Source organism: Phaethon aethereus (genome assembly GCF_964289735.1).
Source record: "Phaethon aethereus genome assembly, chromosome: 8".
NCBI lineage: Eukaryota > Metazoa > Chordata > Aves > Phaethontiformes > Phaethontidae > Phaethon > Phaethon aethereus.
Window position 1 is genome coordinate 14,672,099 of NC_138584.1, and position 25,183 is coordinate 14,697,281.

A 25,183-nucleotide genomic window follows, 5' to 3' on the forward strand; every position below is an offset into this window, starting at 1 on the left:
TGTGGCATGGGGAAGGGAGCAGGGTCTGACGATGTAAAATAGAAGGGTGGGTGGACTGTGGAGCTCTAGAAGGTGGCTAAACATTTAAATGCTGACTTTACTATTTCTGGTTTGTTTTGCTGTCACTTAAAAAGGAATGCTTTAAATTTTGGTCAGGGTGGTATGCTTGGAAACCAGCTTTTATGTTTACATTTCTTCCTACTCCTATCTCTCCTTTTTAGTTTTTTATTAACCAATGCTTTTACCAGAGAAATGCTGGGACAGCATTTTTAATCAAAATCAGGTAGACTGGCACACTTTGAAGTGAAACAATGTCCTGTGAAGTCCCCTGGAGATGGGTGTTTATGTGCTCTGTGTATATAGCAACAACGTATTCCTGATTGTGGGAACAGGTCTGCACGTGTCTTCATACTTTATTACACACTGCATTTATGGTCTTAGGGAACTTTCCACTACTTTCACCAAACGTGTGTATGTGGCAGTTGGTCAAATCTAAAAGTCTGTTAACGTCCATTGGATTATGCAGAGGGCAAAAAAACCCAGATGCATAAAACAGAGGAGCAAAACAAGCATTATGATCCAAAAAGGTGCGTTGGAGAAACTCTTCTTAGTTTTATTCTGCTTTGAGTAGTAAATTTTACTTCAATGTCATTACAGCTGTTAAATCACCTTTTTCCCCAGCTTTGCCATTCTCATCCTCAGAGCTGAAAAAAAGAAAACAAAGCCATTGAATTTTAAGACTAACTTTATATTTCTGATGCTAACTCTCCTTATTTAGACAAATGAAGAATACACGTACCTCCAGTGGTTAATCCAGTAGTATAAGCATTGTTTTAGTGTTATAGAAAGAAATCAGTAGAAGGCATTAGTTCTGGTAATTTTGCAATAAAGTGAGTATATTAAGAAATAAGTCCATTATCACTATTTGAAAATTAGCACAGCTCTTCTCTAACTGGTTTGTTTCTGTTACCTTCTTGAAGGCCTCACAGACAGAGAGTATTGTCCTTGACTAGATGCTGACAGATTAAAAGCATGCATGAATAATTAAACAAACTCTTTGTTTAAACTGAACTCCTCAGTGGGAGCTATAACTGTTTGGAAGCCTTTTTCTTTTGTGTTAATGTTCACAGAAAACTTTTTTCCTGGTGTAGTGAGTCAGAGTGGGACTTTGTCAGACTTAAATGAGGAATATGACTGAGTAACTTAGTATCTGTATAAACATCAGTATGGCTATTGTCTGTAACTGATTATAATGTGGGTTAGTTTGAAAGTGACAGTGCAGGGCTGATGATTAAATGTTAAGGTTGTTTTTAGAACAGCAGTATAATTCTGTTGTTTGATGTGGAAGAGCCTCCCCCCACCACGTAGCTGATCTGAGAAGGCAGTGGGAATAATCTCCAGCACTCTGACCTGTTAGTTTGCAGAGTCACCCAAAATAGCGTGTCTCATTCCTTTATCCTGCGTATGTCTCTGCTGAGACAGAGGGTCAAAGCAGCTGTTTGCTTGATTTATGCTTGTCAGCAAATGTCCTACTCGAGTTACGTCTTCGATGCTGTAGCTGTTGCGAATCAGAAGCATCTGAGTGTAACTTTATATCATAGGGCCACTGATGGTAAGCTTAGCTCTTACAAAGACCGTTTGTACTGTTTGCAGACCAAGGAATGCTGAAGAATTTGAGTCCTGGTCGTGGCTTGAGAGAACAGTCAGTATGGTGCTTCCCTTATAGCCAATAGTCTGGTTTTGTCTTGCTCTATGCGTTACAGAAACAGATGGCATGCATGAGGCTTTCTCTGTTAAGAAGTTTTGTTGCCTGTTACTTTCTTCCACACAAATAGAGCTAAGTCTGCACTGTGTTTTTGAAGCTTCCAGTGGCAAGGAAAAAAATCAGCTCATCTAGACTAGCCACCTGCCAAAAGCCTTGGACCTTCGTGTCCCATGAGAGCCAGTTCCACACTGTCAGTAGGTTTTACTGCCTATTTGGCTTCAGTTTTTCCTTTCCTTATTCATTCCACTATGTCTAGCCTTTGTTCCCCACAAGGACTTTTCATTTCCCTAATAAGTACTGAATCTTCAAAACGTTTGCACACTTAATTCATTTGACTGACATTTAAAGAAGAAAATAAGCCCTAATAATGCAAAACATTGGTGTCCTAAGTATTAGCATTGTTATCTGTCTCTCTATATGGTTTTTCTGAGGGAACATACTTTGAGATATTGGTCCCTCATCAAGCTCATGAGGATGGGAAAATTTTTCCCATATGGAAAAGAGGTATGTCCTACACTTCTGTCAGTTTGGGGGCATGCTGAAAGCTCCTAATTTAATCTGATATTCCCCTGTATAGATTGGCGCATGGAGCAATTCCTCTGCCTCCTAGTTGTCCTTGGCCTTCAATAACACTTTCAGTAACTTGCTCTGAAGGGTCATTTCTTTCCCAAAGCAAGATTGTTACGTAAGAGACCGTCTCCCTGGTCTGTCCTGTGCATCCTTGCTTTCCATTCTCTTTCAGAGAGTCCTCAGTGCCTGTTCAATGTTCAAATGCTGCAGTTGCCTCCCAAAGCTTTCATTTCGGAGAGGTTATTTTTTCTGTTGTACGGTTTGTTGTTTCAGTAATGAATGATGAGGTATCAAAAATAATTTTGACTGCCCTCTTTTTGCTGGTGTTTAGGGGGAACCTGCTAGGCTGGGCATCAGCGGCTGCTTTGGAAACAGTTTATTTCCCTAAGTAACAGCTCTGTGTAATACATTGTTCTAGATTTAAGAGGCTTTCCTAGTTTTGTTTCCTTTTTAGAAGTCGCAGTAGGATTGTGGGACTGTTTGGGAAAAATTGAGTCACTTCCTGGCTTTTTCCACAGATCAAAATGTCTCAGGGAGTAGAAATAAATAGGTGGAGGGGTGAAGAGGAATATGGCTTAGTTCCAAATTCTACTGGGCAGTTTAAGACACTCACTTGGAGGCAGTGGTGACTGTTAGGGTGTATTTTTGAGGCAGTTGCCAAACTGCTTTTAATTTAATTGGGACCAGTTATTTCCTAATTGGCTATTTCCTCCTTGGTAGAATATTTTTAAGTAAAAGAGTAAGACCAAATACAGATTAACAGAACAGAGTCTCAATTGTCTTTTGGTAGATTTATCCTTATCCCCCTTCCCTGACAGTGAGTTTTTTGGTTTTTTTTTTTCCCCACTAACCTCAAAAGAGAGAGAGCCCAGATTGTCTGAAGATTGCCTATGAGTGACAGGGAGAAATGAAAATGTTTTATATGCTGCTTTTGGGAGACAAAAATAAACAAAGATTGTTACAGATAGAAGTGCTCAAGCTAACATCTCATGGCCTATATGTGGCCCACCTGAATAGTACTGCCAGCTCATAGTTACTTCTTGAAAACCTCTTTCCCAGGACCTGTTCAGGAGCACTCAAGCAGCGGGCTGTAGGATGAATTGTTTCAGTAGCAACCAGCTGGTGGGTGGGTGAGTGTTGCTTGTTTGTTATATGCCTATACATATGTGATGGGGGAATTAAGGGACTATCCCCAAAAATACAATGGGCTGGAGCAGTTGCTGGAGTGGTTTATCTTGCCTGTGCCAGCTACTTCTGCTTTCATTTGCTGGCATAAGAGTTGTTGGCAGCAGCCTTTGGTCCTGGAGGACACAGGGATGTGCACAGACGGCAGGATTGGTGCTTGAGAGAAGCAAAGGTCCTCTCAAGTGGTAGAAAAGTGCAGTGGCCTCATTGATCAGAAAGGCTGGGCAGCACTACTGGACTATTTCAGGCTGTTGTGTGCGTGACTGCACGAGGCTGATACTCCTATAAACCGAGAGCATTACTTACTGAACAGCTCTTCCCAGTCAGTGCATACTGATGATAAAAAATTGAAAGTCTTTGTGATCCAATGACCACTCTCTTTCCTGACTTTATTTGTATTGTAAAGAAATGCTGGGCTGCCAATGCAGCTTTAGGCAAGGCCCGAACTTATACTTTTGCTGCAAATTGCAAAATTATTCAAAATACAGTCTGAAAGAGGAATAGGGAGAGAATGGGGGATCAGGATCCCTGATCTTCCTATAATTCAAGCACAGTGTTCTTCTCTTGAAGTGGAATGTGACTACTGTCTGAAATCTGCTGCTCTGTAAATATACTTAAATGCAGTTTAATTGTATGCATTAAAGTGCAACATAATCATAAAGAAGAGCTTTCCGTGTTTCTGGAAGATTTTGCTATTGCTCTTTCAACCTCTTATAATAAAACTTTATAGTAAGAAATAGACATCTTGAGTATTAGTAGACTATAAAAAGTGCTAAAAAATAACACTGGACTAACTACATGTGATGAAAACTGTTTCATTGTTTTTCAGAGGCTACAAAAATATCTAACTCAGGTTAACAGAAAAATGCTAAAACTTGCATAAACATTGTCATGGCAAGGTTGGCAATGCTGATTCCAGAAAAATGCAAAGTAAAGCTGGTTATTAAACAGTCTTTCTAATTTAAGGAGCAATTTGGATTGTCTAGGAAGTAGTTAGAATGTGGATAGGCACAAAAACATTCCAATGAGGAGACAGCATTAAGAAGCAATGCTGTTAGTTACCTGGTAGAAATTAAAACTAATTCTGTTAAGTGAGGTAGCATTAAAGGAACCTTTAATTGCCACTTGAAAGAGAACCACTTTTAATCTTTGAAGGTTACAGAAATAGATTTTCTGAGATAGTTTGGTTTCCAAATTTTGATATGGTAACTAGTGTATTGCTAAAGATTAAATAATTCAACAGTACCAAAATGCAGATTGGCATTTGTTAACAAAGAAGAGCAAAGAAATTATTAGTGATTGCATATTAGTCCATGAAACAATCCAAACAGTAAAGTGAAATATTTGCTAGCAGATAAGAGTAGTATCAGTTTGCTACATGAGCGAACAGCAGTGACATGATTTTCCTTTTCTGTTACCTGTTAGTGAGGGATCTTCGGTACCGTCTCCGGATACCTGGCTGTGAAGATGAGCACGGTGTGTCGGTGAGCTTAAGCGTTCCTCTTGTTCTCGCAGGGAGATGGAATTTTTGTGGGGTAATTTGTTCAGGCTTGCTCCCAGACTGTTCACAGGGTTCGTCTGTGGTACTTCGGTGATTTTCCTGCTTGGTGGCTGATAAACCTGACTATAGTGGCCTACGGGATGATACGCTGGTTTCTCAGATTTGCTGTCATCTTCATCATCATCAATGATAACTAATTCTGCACGGATAACCCCATCGTATCGTGACAACTTTTGGTCTGCTTCTGCATCGTCATCATCAATGCGCTGATAACCCATGAAAATCATTGTTACTGGTTCAGAATCATCCACGTAGCATGGTACAGCTTGAACAATGCTGTATTGAACATCTTCCTCATATTGAGGTGCAGGGGATGCTTGATTAAGATGGCAGGGACTTAAAAACCTTGTCTCATTTTGTCTTTTGCTTGTATTCTGGTAAGGTTTTAATTCCTCCTGTGCAGCTTGTCTGTCTTCATTATGTATCATCCTGTTCTCAGGATTAGTGTGTGCTTTCTTCTCTGAATGGGAAAGTACTGGAGAGGGAGACTTTGGCTGTATTACCTTTGGAAGATCAAGCCCATTCTCTTTATGTTGCTGCATAAAGGGCTCTGTTTTGGAGGAGTATTCTGTCTGATGATTGCTAAATCCATTCGTCTCTCTTCTGTGAGTGTCTTCCAGTTTTGGTCCAGGGATTATTTTGTCTTTCTGAGGAGTAACTGGCCTACAAAATTTGTTTGCAAACACAGGCTCATGATACTCTGTGGGAGACTGGGCATTTTTTTCAGTTGCCTGCCGTAGCAAGTCCTCTACCTCAACAGGAGCAAGTTCATCAATCCCATTTTGTGTTGTGCTGCCATTTGAGGACACTGCGTAGACTGACTTCCTGCCATCATCATAGACTTTAATTCCTGTCTCTTTAAACTCCTTTGAGGGAACAGGTATTGTGGATAACACTGTGTTTTCTCCTGTCTTCATATCTTTTTCAACTTTAATTTCCATGGCAAACAATGCTGTTGAAAGAAAACAAGTGCTTAAACTTGTAATACAGCAGCTGCAAGAAATATTATGGAACAGTTCTGACAGTGATAGAGAATGACCGTCAGAAAGAATTATCAAACACATGAAATTGTCACATACATAAGCAATATATCGGATTCTCATTTTGAATACCCCCTTCCATCCTGTCAAAACTTGAAGTGGAAGAAAAATTTTTGTTTGGATCCAATTCTGTGAGCAAAATTAAGCTGTTGAGGAGCCAGTTTTCATTTTGTGATTGTCTGAGAACATTGGATTTAACCTCGGCCCCTGGTGTTGTGCTGGGCAATAGCAGTTGAAAGAGCTCAGCGTGCTACAAGACTAAGGAGTCTTGGGCGCTCGGAAGGGTTAGGAGGTTTTGTAGTACTTGAGGAAATAACCAGACTACTGCTGGCTGCCCAGGAGGTGTGAGTGAGGATAAAAAATGTGGAATGTGTGATATGAAGGGAGGAACTACTGAAAGTTATGCTAAGTAGAGAAACGAAGTGCCAGAAAGAAGTGTGAATGCTGAAAACAGTTGATCCTTATTCTCAATGGCACATAACTTACACCAGCGTCCCACCTCTCAGTTTTGATGACCTCACTGATAACATCACACAGCTTAAATGAGAACAACATTGTCCCATATCTGTAATGTTTATCCTTCGCTTAAAGTGCGTTAGATTCAGTTTGTAGGAAATCTTTGCACGTATTGACACCCTTTGGAGTTACTAATAAGCAGTACCTTTTCTCTTTTCTTCATCATCGGTGGCAGCATGTGCTTTACTTTTCAGTATGGAAGGCCTGAAATACTTGGGAAGGTCAGGTATACTAGCGTATATGTAGTCTGCTGCCTCTGAATAAAGAAGATCCACAAAGTATTTAGTATGTTTTCACTGACTTCTACAAGAACCTTTTTAAAAATATTTTTTTGAATAAACATACCTTTTTCAACTCCTGTTTTTTCAGTCTTCACAGACTATGAAAGAGAATCATTAACAATAAATGTGATTAGTCAGTTTTAAGGTGTTAACTGGACAGTGCTTTGCTTTACCTCACAGTTTTAACTTCTTATATGTGCAACTGCATACTGAGAATGGGCTAAAAGTGAAACCTGCTTGGTTTGAGCATGCTAAGGGAGGAAGTGAAATTTTTTCCTGTCTTTATTGCCAGTATCCAAGTCACGCAGGTAAGGATGGGCCATTACAAAGTGTTAATCAGTGACCCACCTCACACTGTGGCCCAAGCTGGTTGGCTTCAAAGAATTTCAAAGACTCTGCTTTGGCTTTCCAGTTGTGCTTATCGCTCTGTGTTGCTTTAGAGAGAGTGTGTGTTTAAGAATAACTGGAGAACTGAAGTTTAGTTCCTTCACTTTATTTTTTGAGACAGTTTAAGATGATTTTCAAATATCAAAATGACCTATTGACAAAGACTAATGACTGATAATATTAAGTCATGTTTCACTATAACCTCTCTCAAGGACTTGGGGGAAAGCATGATGCAGTTTAGCTGGGCACATCACCTGAAGGAGTACGAATACATCAACCTCTGTACCTGTTATGTCTGTCTCAGGGGAGATGCAAAGTTGCTGGCTGGTGTCAGTGGCAGTGCTATTTTTTTTTTTTGAGATGTGCTATAGATAAGTAATGATAGAAATTGCTCCCCCACCTCCATAAACAAGCAAATGGAGATGTTTGGGCACTTGAACAGTATAACATCTTGACCCTTCTTGTATTTGAAGTACTGTCACTTTAGACAAAAGCCCATGACCACTCACAGGATCCAGCTGGTTCCCCTTTCCCTGGTTTTTATGATGAATGAGTAATGAGTTCTACTTCTGGAGTAATTTGGCACTAACCTTTATTATGTCTTCTGTTGTTTTCTCAACAGACTTAAGCTTCTTTAAAATTGCTTCTTCCTTAGCTGAGACTTCCATTTCCTCTCTTTCCAGAGCCTCAATTTCCTTCTCCAGTCTGCAATCACAATTCCCTTTGATTTAATACCAGGCGGAGAACAACATTGCAGATTCAATATGTTGTGAAGATGGACATTAGTGGGATTGGTTCTACTGATCCTGACAAATTTTGCTATATTATGAGATCAGCGTAAAATTTCACATGCATCAGGAAATACTGTGAAATAGTATTCTCATTTACAAAAAAAAAGTACCTGCCATAGATTCCCTCTGAGTCTACTTTGAAAACAGTGGCTGAAATCTATTCCCTCCTGAAAAAATAAGTTAATAAGGAATATAGGCCCTCACAGCATTTCCTCATCTCTAAGCAAATTTTCTCTCCTACATTGTCTCAAGAAATGTGATTAATATGTAGGAATCTAGTATACAGACACCAGGGTTATGACTTTATCTCTCAATTTGGTATGTGTACTTGTACACATGATGAAAAGAAGCAAATTCTTTTGTTGTAAGAAACTCGGAAGAATGGTCTTGTACCTGGTAGTACTTAAAGTGCTAGAGTACATCTCCTCATACACTCCATTTTAATGTATGTAGCCAAACTCTATTCAGGAGGATCCCCTGTGGAGGAAAGTCCTAGTCAATCCGTAACTAGAAGCTACAATTCCAGAAGAACCACCTCTATCAATGGAAATCAAATTGCATTTGTATTTCTGAGGGGTAGAACAGGTATTGCTTTTTTGATAAAAGAATAATGGCATTTGCAAGTACTTTTTGTAGATAAAAAAGCTTCTAACTAATTTTCTAATATGAAAATTAATACAGCTAGAAACCATAGTAGTGATGTGCTTTCCAGGCTACTTTTATGAAGTGATAACTTCATAATTGTGTGGATTTTGAAAACTAAGCAACCTGCGTAATGGGAGGATGCTTGAGAGACTAAAGCTTTGTTGTTTTCTAGTCTGTCTGGGATTGAGAATTAAGAATTTACAAACACCCAGGATGATGAAGGGGCTTTCCGAGGTGGAGGGGGGTGTGTGTGTGTTCAGCTCCAAGATGCCGAGACACTTCTCCACAGTTTTGCATGTGTGAATGTGGTTTCTGGGATTTCAAAACTCTTTGCTTTAGTAAAACACGTGTAACAGTGCTTGACTGACAGCCTGAAGCTTGATTCTTCATAGAAAAAAAATCCTGATTAAAAAAGCAAGATATTGCTGATATGGGGTGAGTGTTATTGTAGCATTCCTGATAGACTAGACCAGAGCTTGTGTAGCTACGGACTTAAAAATACTAGTAAGTTTTAAAGGCTCCTCTTTAGGGCTGTGCACTAAGGCTTTTACAGACATACATATGTCCTTAGTCACTCATTGGCATTTTGTGTACTTAATTCTCTGGGAAAAGTGCTGGAATCTTGTTTCTGGAAAACATTCCTTTTCAGCAGCACAGCAGTCACATAAGACACACTGGTTCAACGCACCTAGGGCAGGAAGCTGGGAAAGTTAATGTTTGCAGTGTTTGCTCAAGTAATTTTTTCACAAGTATTACCAAAGAATTTGCAAGAGAAAACCGGGTAGTTCACATAGGTGTGATACACGTCCCATCAGGTGCTAATAGCAATCACTTTCTAAGGTAGCGATTTCCAACACTAAGAAACAATTGTTAAGGGTCTATTTATTAGAGGAAGAGCCTTAATTTTACCCAGGTCTAGTCAGTGAGAGCTTTGTTTTACAAAGACTACCAGCCTACCTCTTATGAATACCTAATGTACTAACTTTGGATATGCTCTAAGACAGCAAGATATTCAGCAATTGACTTACCTCTGTCAGATTTTAGGAGTGCAAACGGAAGTATCTTGCCAGTTAAGACTTGGCTGATGGGCTAACTACTTTGCTAAAAAAACCAAACCTTTATCGTTATGTAAAAGGGAGTTTGAAGTTCAGAAGTCAAAATTTCTTTTGGGCTATTGACTCCTGCTACAGGTTTGTATATTATTTAAAAAGTGTCACAACTCCCTTTCCCTCCCCTTTTTGTTATATGTTAAATCTATGTAATATGGTTTCTTGCATGTTAAAGGTGAGTACAATGTTTAAGGCATCTTTTTCCTAATTAGAGTTTTTATTTTCTTAGCACTAAGATGTTTGACGAAACACTTCTAGACAGAAAGGTTCAGGATAAAATATCAAATCTCTATGTATATGAGAGAGGGAGAAAGCTGTGTTTGGTTAAAGAACACCTGTAAGGTAAAGTATCTTAGTCAAATTTTTTTCTCTAAGGCAGTGACTTAAGCAGGTGTCCAGTACCCTATTTTTTTCCTGTTTCTAGTCAAGACACGTCCTTTTTGCATAAGCGTGTATTTGTTGGGTTTTAGATAGAAATTTGCCTTATTAGCCTAGTAGTTGGAAAGTCACTTTTCCATGAAGATCTAGAATCAAGTCCAGATTTAACTCTGAACTGGGCCTTAAACTGGATCTCTCATGCTGTAGATGAGTGCCATATAGCTTCAGTTTCTTGGTTCTTCTATCTTTTCTTTTTGGGATTGGTTTTGCAAGAAATACTTTTAACTTAAAGGAAAAAAACAAAAGCAAATTTCAAAACCTTCCATATTTCAGTGAAATATGTCTTCCATTGTTTTTGAACCCGTGTCAGAAATTGATGACTGTAGGCTTAAGGCAATTGCTATCACTAGTTGCTGAGACCAGTCAGATGATCTGAGCCAAAGTTATAAAAGGAGTAATGATGGCCTATAATTTTTATGTTTTGACCTATTCTTTAGTATGTGCTAGTATCCATGATATACACCAAAGTCAACATTCATAATAGAAGCCTGTCATCCCTTTTAAAGTAAGCAGACCAGAAAAGTTGAATGCAGGGCTGGCAGAGAAGCATTATTTATCTCCTTTTGGGTGACTTGAGGAGTCTGAATTAATACTGTGGCTCTTGCCCTATTTAAACTTAAATTTATAGAGCTACAATAATAAGATACTACATGGACTTTTATCTGTTACTGAGAATATCCTCCTTTTTGAAACACAAAGGTATCACAAACCTCAGAACTGAGATGTGAGGAAAAAAAATATGCATTCAGGATCAAAGTAAAAGCTAAAAAAAAATTTAAAAGCAGATAACTCTTTGGACCTGAGCTCTGCAAGATGTTCTTAGGACCCTGCTCAAAGGTACTGTATATAGTGCTAAAATTTAAAAAAATTGTAATGAGGGGATGAATATTCTTGGAGGGCTATAAAAGAAAGTAATGCAATGACCATGTGGCATATTTCTGCACTTCTTACAGAATAGTATTTGTTTAATATATTGAAATGTATTTTTACATGGGACTTAATTGCAATATTATCATCATGCAAAAATTGATCATTAAAGCTCACAGAAGCATAATGAACTGCAGAATCATTAACCTTTACTATGGGTTTATTACAGTCTGCACTCTAAACACCCCTAGACACACAAGTGGAAAAGGAGGAGGAAAAATCCTGGAAAGGTATTTAAAAAAAAAAAAGGGGGCGGGGGCAGAGAAAGAGAAAACACAACCCCAAATAAATCATAAATGATAAACCCCATATAGTTGTCTGGGAGATCAAGAAAGTATTATTTAAGTTTATATATGCTGTCACACCCATACCAACACCCACTTCATATGGTAATTAAGACGACTGATTCAGTGCTTAGTGGGGTTAAGAAAAAATTCTCATACCATTTAATGGGAATTGGATCTAGACCTTAAGTATCTCTTTCGCACTCATACTTGCCTGTAGACATAGATTTTTATGGTTCATTTTCAGAAGATGTTGTGAATGTGCATGCTGGAATTTGTTGAAAGGAAACTTTTAAAAGATGCCATCTGTATAGTTCAAAGAAATCAAGTCCTTTTGACTTTGTGCAGTTGAAAAGTTAGGCCAGAATCTTTCTGGTGTGTTTAAATCTTTAGAAACTTCTGAATCGATGACATTTTTATGAAGCTACATCACGGTATGTATTTGTCTTGAAAGGGTCTATCAGCTACACTAGCAATTATAGGAAAATATCTTTCAATGGTGCTGCTGTGTTTTGTAGAGAAATGGAAGTATGACACAGCCAATGTATTAAATCAATCCTTTGGATATTTGTCCTTCTCTCCTTGAGTAGTGTTCATTATCTGAAAGGGGAAAGTAAGTAGTATGGAGGTGTGGATGAAAGAAGGAACCTTAGAAACTGAGATACTAAGTTGGAGGTTTCTCTGCCAAAGTAGTAGCTAAATTAAGAAATTCTACAGAGTATACCTGACTGCTGCTGGCCACCAGCTAATCTGCTGGGTTTGGCACCACTGCCACCCCAGAAGAAAAATAAACAGCTTAAGAATGAAAAGCAGATAGAAGGATACCACCCTGGAAAATATCAGCCTGAGAGGAAAAGGCAGTTTAGCAAGTCCTCACATGTTTTGATGCGAGTCAAATGCTTTAGCAGCTCTGGATTCCATCTAGCCTGAGCCTGCCTTCCTGTACCACATTACAAACCATTGAACAGACCTTAGTTAACTGTGATGTTGTTTGTGCCTTTTTAAGTATGTTGTGTAGCAACTAATTCAATAAAGAATGAGTGCGATTTGCTGAAAATTAAATGAGAAAATGGGACTCCTAATTCTTCATTCAGCTTGTACCCTGACCAAGGACATGCTCACTCGGCTCAGTGTAGCTTCTAACATGTGAAGAGGTGAAAAGGACAGATAATGTAAATGCTGGTTTTGTCTGTAACCAGAGGGTTATTTTTCTGCAAGGTGGTTCAGGTCGTTCGCTATTCACTGTTTTGTTGTTGATACAAAGAATGGAATTCTCCCTTTTATCAAAAAATGCTCAAATCTGAACTGATTAACAGACATGCACTAGCTCTATTTGATACCTGAGTAAAGAATGTTTTGAAACAGAGGTCCTGTTTAGGAGGGTGATGGAAAGGCCTATGCCACTACTGGAAATAATCTGCCTACAATGCCTATTATAGTTGTCCTCTCAGCAGAAAGAAACAAAGACAGTGTATTTAAAAAGTCTTTAAAGTGATTCAGATTTTCTTAACTGACAATAAAACCCATGCAGAATAATCATCAGAGTGGACAGAACCTATCTGAATCCAGGCAAGTGTAATAATCAGATGCCCAGAAGAAAGAATTCTACTGAGCTTCTCAATAATTCTTACTGCTACTGCAAGACATAATGTGTCTACATGACCAATTTAGCAATCTTTGATTTACAGGGCAGGTCAAAGGTATGACTTCACATATATATAGTCAAGCAAGCTTTTATTAGCGTGGGTGCTATCTATGGCATAGCAAAAGCACTTTGCAAGCACTGTATGGTGCATATTTTGTGCTTTTTGTTGGACTTTGTTCATACTGAACTCTATTACTAGGTTTGTGTATCACTGCTGGCTGGTTTGAAACTGGGCTGGGAATGTCTAAACAAAACATACTGATATCTGGAAGGCAGCAAGGATGTTTTTCTGGCCTTTGCTAGACAGCTATTGAGAAGTGGTAGGAAGTATCATTTATAGCAAAAGATGCTTGATGTGAATAAACCTGCCTAAATTTGTAGTTAAGAGAAGTTCCTACGTGACTCCAGGTACGTTCTGCTTCCATTCTACATCTGTCTGAGTCCTCTGAGTGTCATGAAGACAATAGCTGCCAAAGACTAAGGTGTGTAGATTGGTTATGAGAGTAAGTACATGAGTAATGAAAATAATTCTGTTGATATCAAGGCCTTACAAACCTCTAAACTGTCTTTAGAACTTCGGCAATGGTGAATTAAGTCCTCTTAATTCAGAATGGCTCAGGAATATAATTAGGAGCATTTCTGTACTGATTTTCATTTCTAGGATGCATTATACCTGTGAAGTTATCGTAAGAGTCAAGACAGCATGTAATTTTGTGTTATACTTTCTTTGTCAGTTAATCTTGATTTTTATGCTGATGTAATTTGTCTGATTCATTTCACTACAAATAAATCTGAAGTATTTCAGATGTATGTCAAGTAGGAATCATTTTAAAGAGGAAGCAATTTAGTGGAGCTTCCCAGGAGACAGTCACAGGCAGGAAAAGTTAGTTGGTAACACTGGTATTAACAACAAATGGCTGTGGAAATACTTAATTTGCCATGAAAAAAATCAATTGCCATGAAAGAGCAGCATATCTAAAAATAAGAGGAACCATTCACAAGTTCTGTTAAGCAAATGGAGTAAAATTAATAGCCTTATATTCTTGGAAAAAGAATGATATTTTTTAATAAGAGGAGATAGGTCAGCAACTACAATGAAATGTTTATTGCATTTTTTCCGCTGTAGTGCTTACAGTTGCAAGTAAACTTACTTAATTTCATTGTCATCAGCATTTAAATTGTTGGTTTATGGTCAGAATATCAGTAGTCTAGATGTACCAACATTACTTGTGCTTGTAATTAACTGAATCTGGAACTATGTAGGAAAAGAATTCCTAGAATCGTAGAATCGTCTAGGTTGGAGAAGACCCTTAAGATCATCAAGTCCAACCATTAACATAGCACTGCCCAGTCCTCCCAGAGCCATGTCCCTAAGCACCACATCTACGTGTTTCTTAATACCTCCAGGGTTGGTGATTTCACCAGTTCCCTGGGAAGCCTGTTCCAATGATTGACAACCTTCTTGGTGAAGAAATTTTCCCTAATACGTTTCTCCTAAATGCAGCCATATATATAGAAACTATTAAGCAAACCAAACAAACAACAAACCAAACCCGTCATACCTGCATCCCACCTACATGGGAAAGGAATTCTAAAATGGATTTTTTTTTTCTACATGCTGAAAGTTAACCAAGCCTCTGGCAAAAATTCTAGTGGGAAAGTAATAGGCACATTTCTATAGTTAGGCTGTCACATGCTCAGGCTTATATCAAGTGTATGAGCCGAGGAACCTCCACCTCGTTTGGTACAATATGTGTGCTCTTGGTCATGTGATGCAGTAGTAAATGTGCAGTTTTCCCATTGGCTGTGTATCTGCATCTAGTCCTTGTAATTACCAAAAAACAGAGATGGGCTGAGATGTTACTCCAGGATGCATGTTGTGATTTAAGAAAGAGAAAGCAATTAGGGACAAATGATGGGTTTGGCACGTTCATTTCTCCTTCCTTAAAGCACAAATTCATTTAGAAATCTTCCTTTAAATGCTATGGGCATCTTTTAAAAGACCTAGAAGCTTCTAACTGAGATAAACGTTAAAATTTATAACCCCTTGTCAACTTTTCCATCCAATCTAGAATTAAAGCAGAGGGAATATTCCTCTGTGATGCTAATTTACACAAATTAAAGGAGTTTTTCAGGTTTGAAGCTCCAGCTGGATTACTGTTTTACTATTTGTGATAGGGATAAATTCTAGTCATGCTAAAAAAAAAAAGTTTATATGGCTATATTCAGAGAAGTAAAGCTCACTATGTGTGTTCAGTTTTGGTTTCTGAGGAAATAAAAACTAAGGCCACTGAGCTGATGACAAATGCAGGACAATAATTACAAAACCAATATCAAGACTCTACAACTGTAACTATAAACCCAGGATTCTGCCTGGAAACGACATTACATATGTGAATAATCAACCGTGTTTGCTGAAATTTTTGAACTAGTATTGTGAAAAAGTTTTCAAGTCCTAATCCTGCATTCCAGATCTTCCCAGGGCTAGGACAGGAGGGACCTGCTGCCAGTGTTGCTGTGAGATAGCTTAATTACAACGACTTAGGTGCAGAGAACCCTAAAGGTATGCTATGAGGTGACAAACTAGATTTAGATGCTGGAGATAGAGTACACTTCCTGCTAAAATATTTCACTGTTTTTAAGGCAGCCAGTATGTCAGGAGTTCAGTAGCTTTCCTTTTTAGTGGCATAGACATTGATAGACCTCCACTATACTAGCATTGCTTGTTCTTTACTTGGGTGTTGTCAAATGAATTGGAAACAGTGTAGATGTAGGTGTCAGGAGAATAAAACCATCCTTCCCCCAACACAGCCACACACCAGATCCAGTTCTTGACTTGGTTCTGAGGCTTAAAAAACCAAAATCAATTAAACAAGTAGTTTTACACATCTCCCATCATCAAATTTCTTAGAGCATAAGGGACATCTCTGCTAAACCTCTGTCTCTTGCTCAAAGTCAACAAGGACTTTGAAAATCTAGTCTGCTATAAAAGGCTCCTGGGAATAAATTGAGGACAAAACAGTATGAAAGGTAAGTGAAAAAAAGGCAAGCTATACTAATGGGGGTAGGCAGCTTGCACTGTTCTGAAGTGCTGTGTTATGGTAGAAGTCAGGTATTAAAGGCCGTGCAGGACCTAGTGAAACTGAAGAACCTTTAAAACTACTGTTATTTTGAAATTCTGATTCAACAATTGCTATTTCACAGCAAAACCCGTATACTGTGGCTTAAATCTACTGAGTATAGCATGAAAGGTGTATCTGGAACTAGAGAAACAAATACTCTGCAAGATACTTACTGTGCAATTTGATAAAATTCACAGTATGGAAGCTTGCATTGTATATTCTCTAATTCTAGCTGACCAGAAAATATAACAAGGATTGCATTACTCTGTGTATCAAACTGCATACATTTAGCCCTTGCTAACGTTTTAATCTTTTACAAAATAAGGTAGAATTTTTAAGAAGGGACCATTTTAATCCAGACAGAAGAGCAGGGGTACTACCCTACCTGAAAATGTCTCGCTCCAGCTCATGAGTCCGTTGTTGGTCCTCCCGATTCTGCTTTTGCATTTCTTCTTGCTCTTTTGGAGTGAGAGAACTAAGGCCATCCAAGAGCCATTTTTCTCGTAAGGCCTTTTTCTGATGGGGAAAAATAGACAAGTAAGTGTACTTTAAAAGTTAAGCTAGTCAATCATTTACTGTGTTTGTGTTGATGCCACGGGCATGATCCACAGTCTTGTGCTGTATCTACTAGCATAAGGCAGCCTGACAGTAGTGAGTGCCACTGAAAGAGAAATACTAAAAAACATTTGTATTTCGAGATAGGCTTAAAGCAAAACTCATTAAGAACAATGTCCCATTTTATCAGTCCACACAACAAATACATAGAGGATGTTAGTTGCTACTTGTAACAGATTAATATTTGTAAGTGAATCCAGTGGTGGGTTTGTCCTCAATAAAGTAAAACGGTTGTAGCAAAGCGTACATATTACAGACTCATGCAAAAGGTCCCAGTCAGAAGTGCTGTAGTTTTATTTCAGTAGCCCTGATTTCTGGGGTCATGGCATTGCATAAATTCTGGGAGGAGGTTTAAAAGGTGAAAAGTTTCTGTACATAAGGTTATATAGGAGATCTCTATCTCTTCCCTATCTCTGGAGACAGGGAGATAGTGATGCAATGCTGTCTCTGGAGTTTACAAGGAACTTGGGTGATTATGGTAGTGAACTCGCATTTCACCTGGTGAGGATGTGTGGGGTAGGAGTGGGACTAGAAGGGTGGGTTGCTGATGTCTGGCTAGTGTTTCAGCAGACTTGCCATGTATTTAGAACTGCTGTTGTAGGGGCAATCCAGGGCTTATGTACTTAGGTCCTGACCTGTTTAGTGCCTGTGAAGTTCTTTCTGTCCAGTAGTGACTTATAAATGGGTGTACTGCATGTGTACAGGTGAGCGGATCTCTCAGTTGTGTTTTCAAATTTTGAAAAGTATGCACTTCCTACAGCTGCTTTACAATATGAAAGGTGGCAGCTGAAAGTCATCAGAGCGTGCTCAAATATTCCTAGTGGGTGGGGGGGGGGAAATTCGTAAGCTCATATTTGCAGGCTAGAGGTTGTGAACTGTGCCAACCTTCTTGTGCTCTTTTTATTCCTTTCAGTCTAACTCAGGAATATAAATCCAGTTGCTGCCTTGGGGAAGAAGTGGGAGTCAGGGCTCCTTAAAAAACCTCTTTCAACAGGGGAAAACCAGCACACTATATTGTTTTTAATTAACCATGAATTTTCCATTTATAATTTAGATTCCTTGAGCTGTCTGATTTCCCTTTTTTTTAAGTTTTCCTTATACAGTGTTGTTAATTGTAGGAAGTGGATGAAGATTAAATTGGATTTTGACTACTGCTGCTTTGAGGCAGAGCTGTGCCCAGCACTGGTGAGAAAGCTGGATTAACCTTAGTGCTGCTTGCAGCAGCTGTTGGAATCGCTGCCTGCATTCTGTGCGTTGAGTCACTTAAACTGTTGCTTCCTACACTTTTCTGTTTACTGTATATTTTACATGAGGTTATTACTGAGGCCCCACTGATGGAGAAGAGTGCATGTAGGACCTGATTTGCAGTTAAAAGCAATTTTCAACTTGCTTGATGTGTGACATGATGCGATAGAAACCATGGCTAAAACAAGCTTGGGAACTTTGTGGCACTCCACGGTACTTTTTTCTGTGGACTGTAAGAGGAATGTTTACAGTTGCCTTAGCCCCGCAGGACAGTATTCTCTCTCAACACTGGATCCTAGGAAATCTGTGGAAAACAAGGGCTGCTCAAGACTGATGTCCTGTGCCTTGAGACTGGCTGTAGGATCACCTGGCAGCGCTTCCTAGAAGTTGTGTCTTAAGCTCAAATGAAATAAATGCAGATTTTAATAGAATGGTTTTACCTGATCTAGTAGATGCATGTGGTCTGGTCAACTCTTAGTGACCACAAAATACTGTTTTCTCAAGTTGGAGGAAACGTCATTACTCATTTCCTTTCAATCAAGCTGGTTTAGTTTTTAAAGATAAGTTGGACTCCTAGAAAAGTGAGATTTTAATCCTGACTGGAACTGAATTAGTCTAGCATTGCTGTCCCAAAAAATAAATCTATAATTCCTTGTGAGAATTACAGCAGGGCTGGCACTGTAGACCTCAGAAACTGATAACACCCATTGAAATCAACAAAAGCTTCACGTACATACAGCGTTAGGCCCAAGAAAACAAACTCCCTAAATACGGGCGTAACACAATAGTGTTATTTTTGCTTTTCCTAGAATAGTTTGCTGCTGCTCCCAACTAAATGCCATGTAATCTTTTAAATTTAATTAGCCATTTTTGAAAGAATGACGTATTGCCTAGTTTGGAAACAGCCTTAGAACAGCAGGCTTTCCAGGCTGCTCCACTGAGGCATGGGCACAAGCAGGAGCAGCTGCTTTGGGGCTGTCGGGTTCTTTCTGCTGTCGAGCTCTTCCTTCCGCTGTAAAGCATCTCTGGCTCAGTACTAGGTCGTGCATGTGTTCACAGCATTTGTATGAAAGCACTTTCCCTTTGTGTTAGGCTTGGTGCCTAACAGGGAAAGGGATGCTTGTACATTGTGATGTGATAAGACCCTAGGAATGGCCAGAGTACTGGAAAGCAATCACTTTCTTTTGTAAGTTCATGGTCACATCGGGAGTACTGTGACAATATCCTGCAAACTCTGTGAATAACGTCCTAGGTGTGCTCCAGCTATAACTCCACTGTAAGCCTTAACAGTCTTTCAGCCTTGAAAGATTCCTCCTTCCCTGGGAGGCATAGATGTCTTGAGTTTGTGGGGCTTGCTCTCCCAGTGGCATGGCAGTTCACCTTGCGGCAAGTTGGGGAGGCATAAATAATTTTCGCACTTTTCACAGATGGTGTAGGTCAACACTGTTAACTCCTGGAATAAGAAAGTGTGTGAAGAGCACCTACAGGGCAGCTCTAATAGAGTTCAGGCATGTCAGAAACCAAAAGCTTTATAAGCTAAACTAGCTCTTGGAAAGTATGTGTAAATCAGTGCTGACTGCGCTTTTCTTGCAACTCTGGTCCTTTCCCTTGTTGTGAGGAGGATTCCAGGTAGGAGGAAGAATTAGTTGCTGGTGCATCTAGAATTACCTGAGAAGGAAATTTCCCATGTACACTCACTAGCAGCCCCCACTGCTCTTTGCAGTTCCATGAAGCCCTATCCATACAGGTGTCTATTTGCTTGCATGTCCTCTACTTCATGTGGTAGAGGTGCACATGTAAGGAATAAATATTTCTTCTCCACACCTATTATGATACCTCATCTGTCTCTTTCTAGTAAAAAGTTAGCTTGGGGACAGCAAACAAAGTCATTGGGAAGTCGGAGCAGAGATTCCTATTTACAAAAAGGAAGTTTAAAAAAACACCACCACCAAAAAACCCCCACAAAACAAAACAACAACCTTTTAATAAACCTGTTGCTAAGGGCTATAAATAGGAATGAAGGACAAAATGAGGAACTGGATAGTGATATCCAGCTAACAGGAACATCTATATGACAGTGAGATTTACTAACCTGCAATAGTTTCCTAAGGGACAGGTGCGAGTTACATGGACTAGGTCATGGAGCTCTAGGTATCACCATGCATAACTGGTAGGAGTATAAACGAATGAAATCAACCTGACTTGCTAGGGAAATGAGCCCTCAATAAAATAAAATGTTTAAGCTTAAACATTTTAGAAGTCTAAATCTGTTTTTAAATTATTTTTGCACTAGATTCTTGCGGTGTTTGACTCCATTGAAATACCTAAATTAAATTAATTAAATTAAAGGACAATGCTTCTAGGGCATCAAGCAGAGGATGTTCATGTAGTAATGTTGCATCTCATATTAGGTGCCTGTCTTAGTACTCAGCTGGAAAAAGTAGTCTCCATTTTGGGTGCTCCAGATAGCTAATGATAGGTGTGTATTTATACACCATACATATATATATATGTATGTATTTAAACACATGCTTGATCCCTCTTTGCCAAGTGAACCATTTCCTCTACAGATCCTTGATTTGCCTCATATGCAATATGACTGATTTTAATTTAAATTTTTTTCTGTGTGATATCTGCATGATTTTTTCATAGAACAGGCAAACAAATCCCATCCTCTGTCCTCTTCCAAAGGAAAAGCATTTCAGTAATATTTTTCCAGGAGTGTTTTAGCTTCTGTAAAATTCCATAAAACATTTTCAGAATAAGTGCAAGGTGGGCTTTTGTTTTCTTAACTTTTTAACTCCGTGGTACCTGTTAATGTTAGCTGAAGGCATGTACTAAATCTGTAAGTAAACTGCCCTAGGACTCTGCACACAGCAGTAGTGAGGATTAGCTGGTTGTCTAGAACAGATCAGTTTATCCTTCTTAAAAGAAGGGCAAAAGAGTCATTCTGAATTTATAGGCATGGAAACTCGAAACATAAGTTGCGGTACTCCATGTAACCATGTACTAAGACGGAGGAAGACAGTCACATGTTTGCTGCTCATTGGTTACAGGACTTAGAAAAGATATTTCCCTCTCTTGTAGGCAAGACATTAGACAATTGGTCAAGCCTGTCCGTATGAATAAAACCTAAGCATAGGTGACTTTTGCGTTGGCTCGCCTGTCCCAGTGAACTAGTTTATCGTAACGTCTCATTTTTTTGGCTTAACACAAAATAACAGAGTGGATGAAACCCAGGATCAGGTGTCTATTTTGAAGAGGAGTCTGTTTTAAACATGCTTCTCCCACATTTGCTTAAGGAGACACGCCACACTCCTGGTATTGCATTCAACATATCTTTCTTGAAACTCTATCCACTTACATAATTAAAAGAGTATGTAACAAGTCCTGCGTGTTTCTAGAAGCATAGATTTTTGTCTCATCTCCCTAAATGACATGTACTGCCAGACGGCAATAGACATTTAAAGAATGGTGCTGTTGGGTAAAAATAGCTGCAATTTCAAGTGTCTATAGAGGTGGATCTTCTGGTTTCTTAGTAATCTGGAATCTGTAATCCTGAGTTTACCAGGCTATATTTCAGCACAATACTTGCAGTATTTATGCTTTTTTTCAAATGCGCAAAGAAACAGCATTATTTTACTAAAGAGTCATTAAACAAGCTGACAAAAGGCTATAGCCAAATAAAAATAGTCTGTTTTTTTCCCAGAAAAAATGCCATTAGATCTTATGGTTGTGCTGCACCCTGTTTGGTTGCTGTAGTGGAATTAAGGAGTGAACACACCCAGTCTGAAATGTGAGGCTTAATTTTCAGCTGTGAGTTATTCCTGGTTATGATCTCATTTTATGCCATGAAAGTGATCAAATAACATTAGCTCCTGAGTGTAATTTTTTTTCAAAGGTTGATGCTTATTACAGTCAAATCGAGTCCTGGCAAGACTCCAAAAAACTGTGGAAATTTGACAGTAAAAGCACGTCTTAACTGCGTGAAGATTTGCATTCCAAAATCCAAAACCTTTATTCATGCTGAACAACTTGAGGCTATCTTTAGTTACATAAATCCAACACTTTACTTACCTTTAAATGTTGGTGTTTCATTTTTTCCTCTTCCACTTTCAGACGTTTCTGTGTGATTTCTTCTTGCAGTTTTCTTTTGTCCTATAAATTAAGAGAACAATAAAACTTTGGAGAAATTACTTGCTGCTAAAAAAATTGTTTAAGTGTTGTTCAGTAGGGTGAAATCAATCCATGCAAATACAGCCTTATTTTAAAGCTTATATGGCGCTCAAGTAGTACATAACTTAGTAGCTCATGTGTCCTATGCAGGTATGGTTTCAATTACTCTGTCTCTGAAGTACATTTAAACATGTTAATGACCACAAAGCAGGGACCATCCAAATTACAAATAATTTACTGTTGGGGAGGGTAGGGGAAGAAAACAGGAAGAAATAACATTTGAACACAATCATATATGCAAAACAATGTTAGAAATGGGTCCTGACCAAAATTCCTAAGGCAGCTGGCACATCATTTAGGAGAGGAAAGAGTCTGCATGGTCTAAACTCTGCAGTGTGGACTGCAGTGATGTGCAGCTAGGCTACGTCACTAAATGAAATGGGCTGTTGTTGAATCCAGGACTGAGCTTATGTATCTTGTGGCTAATAGCTGAAATAAACAGGAATACATAAAGACACATAAATTTATTTCATTAGTCAAATAATCATAAAGACGAATACAGAGAAACGTAGTATGCCTCATATATGTGCAAAGGCTGCTTTCACGGCTGCCGAACTTTAGATGGAAAAACCTCAAGCAGTACTGATCTATCATAGTGCCACCTTCGTTCTTTTAGCTGCAGATTATAGAAAAAAGGAAATGGATGAATAGTCTCTGAACACTGGCAACACGTGAGCCTCTTGTGTCTTTGGATAGCTGCTGTCACGTGGAGTATCCTTGTGGCTCCTCTATATGAGGCCAAACACTGATTTAGAACTTTGTGTCCTCAGTGGCCGGTGGGAAAGAAATCATGCCAGAAGAAGCTAACTTTTACAAGCTGTATTAATAGGCTATTCTCTCGGTCAGCTCTAATGCTATAAAATCCTGTTATTGGACATGGCAACTTTTGCACTTGTTTCTTGGTATGTTTTAGGGAAGTAAATTAAATCATCTGTTGTCCTGTGCAGACATGTTTCCTGCCTGGAGGCTAATCCCCCTTTCCTTTCAATTAGAACAGATTACTGATAGTTTGTTTTTTTTTTTAACAGTCTCTTTTCACACAAGCATGGTTTAGGAAGGAGCTAAGTTCTTCACAAACATAGGAAGAGACTTGCCCTTTCAGCTCACCTGAGGAACCAGCTGTGTGTAAGGAGTGTAGAAACTCAGTAAGAAAGAAGTGCTGGGTATAAGGCTGGGAGTTGTTCTCCAGTTTCCCTTGGATCCGGGATTTGGAAACAGGAAGAGCTGTAATGTGCTTGGCCGAATCGCTTCACTGTTCCTGGAAATGAGCAGTGGGGCCACAGGCGACAGGGACACTTTGTTGAAGGATAGGAAGCAGAAGAAACCACCTAGCCTTGTGGAGATCGAGGGCAGGACTACAGGCTGGCCAAGCCCAACTGATGCTATGCTGGGCTTTAGTAGATGAACGAGTGTCAGTGATCTCTCTTGCAGTCTGTAATGTGCAATAGCCATCTGTAAACCCAATCTGTACTTTTCTGCTTGTGCCTCTGCACAGTTTTGCCTCGATGGTCTTAGTCTGCCTCTTCAATCCACAGAGCAGATAGGGCTCTTGCCTCAAGATACATGCTACCTTCATCTCTGTAGTGGTTTTGAGTTCTGCCAATACAGTCAGCAAAGCTACTGATTTAGGATCACTACAATATGTAATTTTTCTGTCCCTTTTTAAAGACTTTATCCAAGAGCTGCTGTGCTGGATATTACTCAGCCTGATTTTGGAGACATAGCATCTGGTCTCTGACCTTCACACCTTTCCTTAATTAGGAAATACTCATGGTCATTGTATAAATGGCCTTTAAATAACCTATCATTAGATGAGCAAAGTGTGACAAGAGCTTGTGTTTACAGATTGTTATAATTCTTGAGGAAACAGCTTTTTCTCTTTACTAAAGGTCTGGATAAGATTCTTATCCAGAGAATGAACTTTTACTTGGTTTATACCGTTAAAAAACATTCAAGTCAAGTTAAATATTCTTTTTATACTAGTGGAGATGTGTACTAAGAGTTTGGGCAGTCTGAAATGAGAAGTGGTATGCAAAAATACTGTGCAGAAAGAAATCTGTAAAGTGTGTAAAGAGTGTAAAGGCACAAATAACTGCATTTTAAGTTAATTGTGTAATAAGGAACTTATTCAGTAATGGAACTTTTGCCTGTGTCTCTTGTTAGAGGTCTATGTTCCTTTTGCATCCCATATTTTTTCTTTTTGTTTTCTACTTGTATCCTTCGGTGTTCTAGCATGTTTTAATTTCACTGCTTGGTAATAAATGTGCATTATACAATTATCCAAATTAAATAGGTTGAAATAGATTGTCTTTTATATATCTAGTCAAAGAAAGCTGAAAGTCTAATGCCAGAAGCTAAATTCAAGGAAGATGTATGAGGAGCCTTTTTGAACCTTGTGTTGCCAGAATAATTTTTAAAACCTGTTAGGACACTTCCTATGCTGTGTTCTGCTACGCTTTGTCTGCAAATCATGTCTTGCTGTACAAAGCTTTAACTACACATGTAATGGAATAAATGTTTATTTACTTAGATAGCTAAGAGATCCCTGCTTCTACTAAACTTCATACTCTGCCTCTGTAGATAATCAGGTTGATGGCAGAATTTCTCTAATCCTCTCTTACTATGCTCTTGTTAATGTGGGCAAGATTTGCTTCTTATGAAAGAGCACCTTCATCCCTTCCTCTGTTGTGCACTGGTGCAAGGTGAGACTTGCGCCTTGGTCCTAATTTTCACTCCCACTGAAACACGTAGGAATCTTTCCTGACTTCTGAGCACAGAAAAGATTCATGTTCTAAATTGAATCTATCTGAAAGGAAGGGAA

General features: G+C 38.9%; 1 protein-coding gene across 1 annotated transcript in view; it reads right to left on the reverse strand.

Moving 5' to 3' along the window:
• Nucleotides 1-660: 660 nt before the first annotated feature.
• Nucleotides 661-25,183, reverse strand: part of PALMD (palmdelphin) — a gene marked incomplete at both ends in the record, with an annotated part of 54,750 nt that continues 30,227 nt past the window's right edge. Inside the window, 7 exons of the mRNA XM_082002990.1 lie at nt 661-704; nt 4,939-6,033; nt 6,783-6,893; nt 6,983-7,016; nt 7,896-8,010; nt 16,652-16,782; nt 22,204-22,284. Coding sequence (XP_081859116.1) covers nt 661-704; nt 4,939-6,033; nt 6,783-6,893; nt 6,983-7,016; nt 7,896-8,010; nt 16,652-16,782; nt 22,204-22,284 — 1,611 coding nt within the window. The remainder of the gene's footprint in view (nt 705-4,938; nt 6,034-6,782; nt 6,894-6,982; nt 7,017-7,895; nt 8,011-16,651; nt 16,783-22,203; nt 22,285-25,183) is intronic.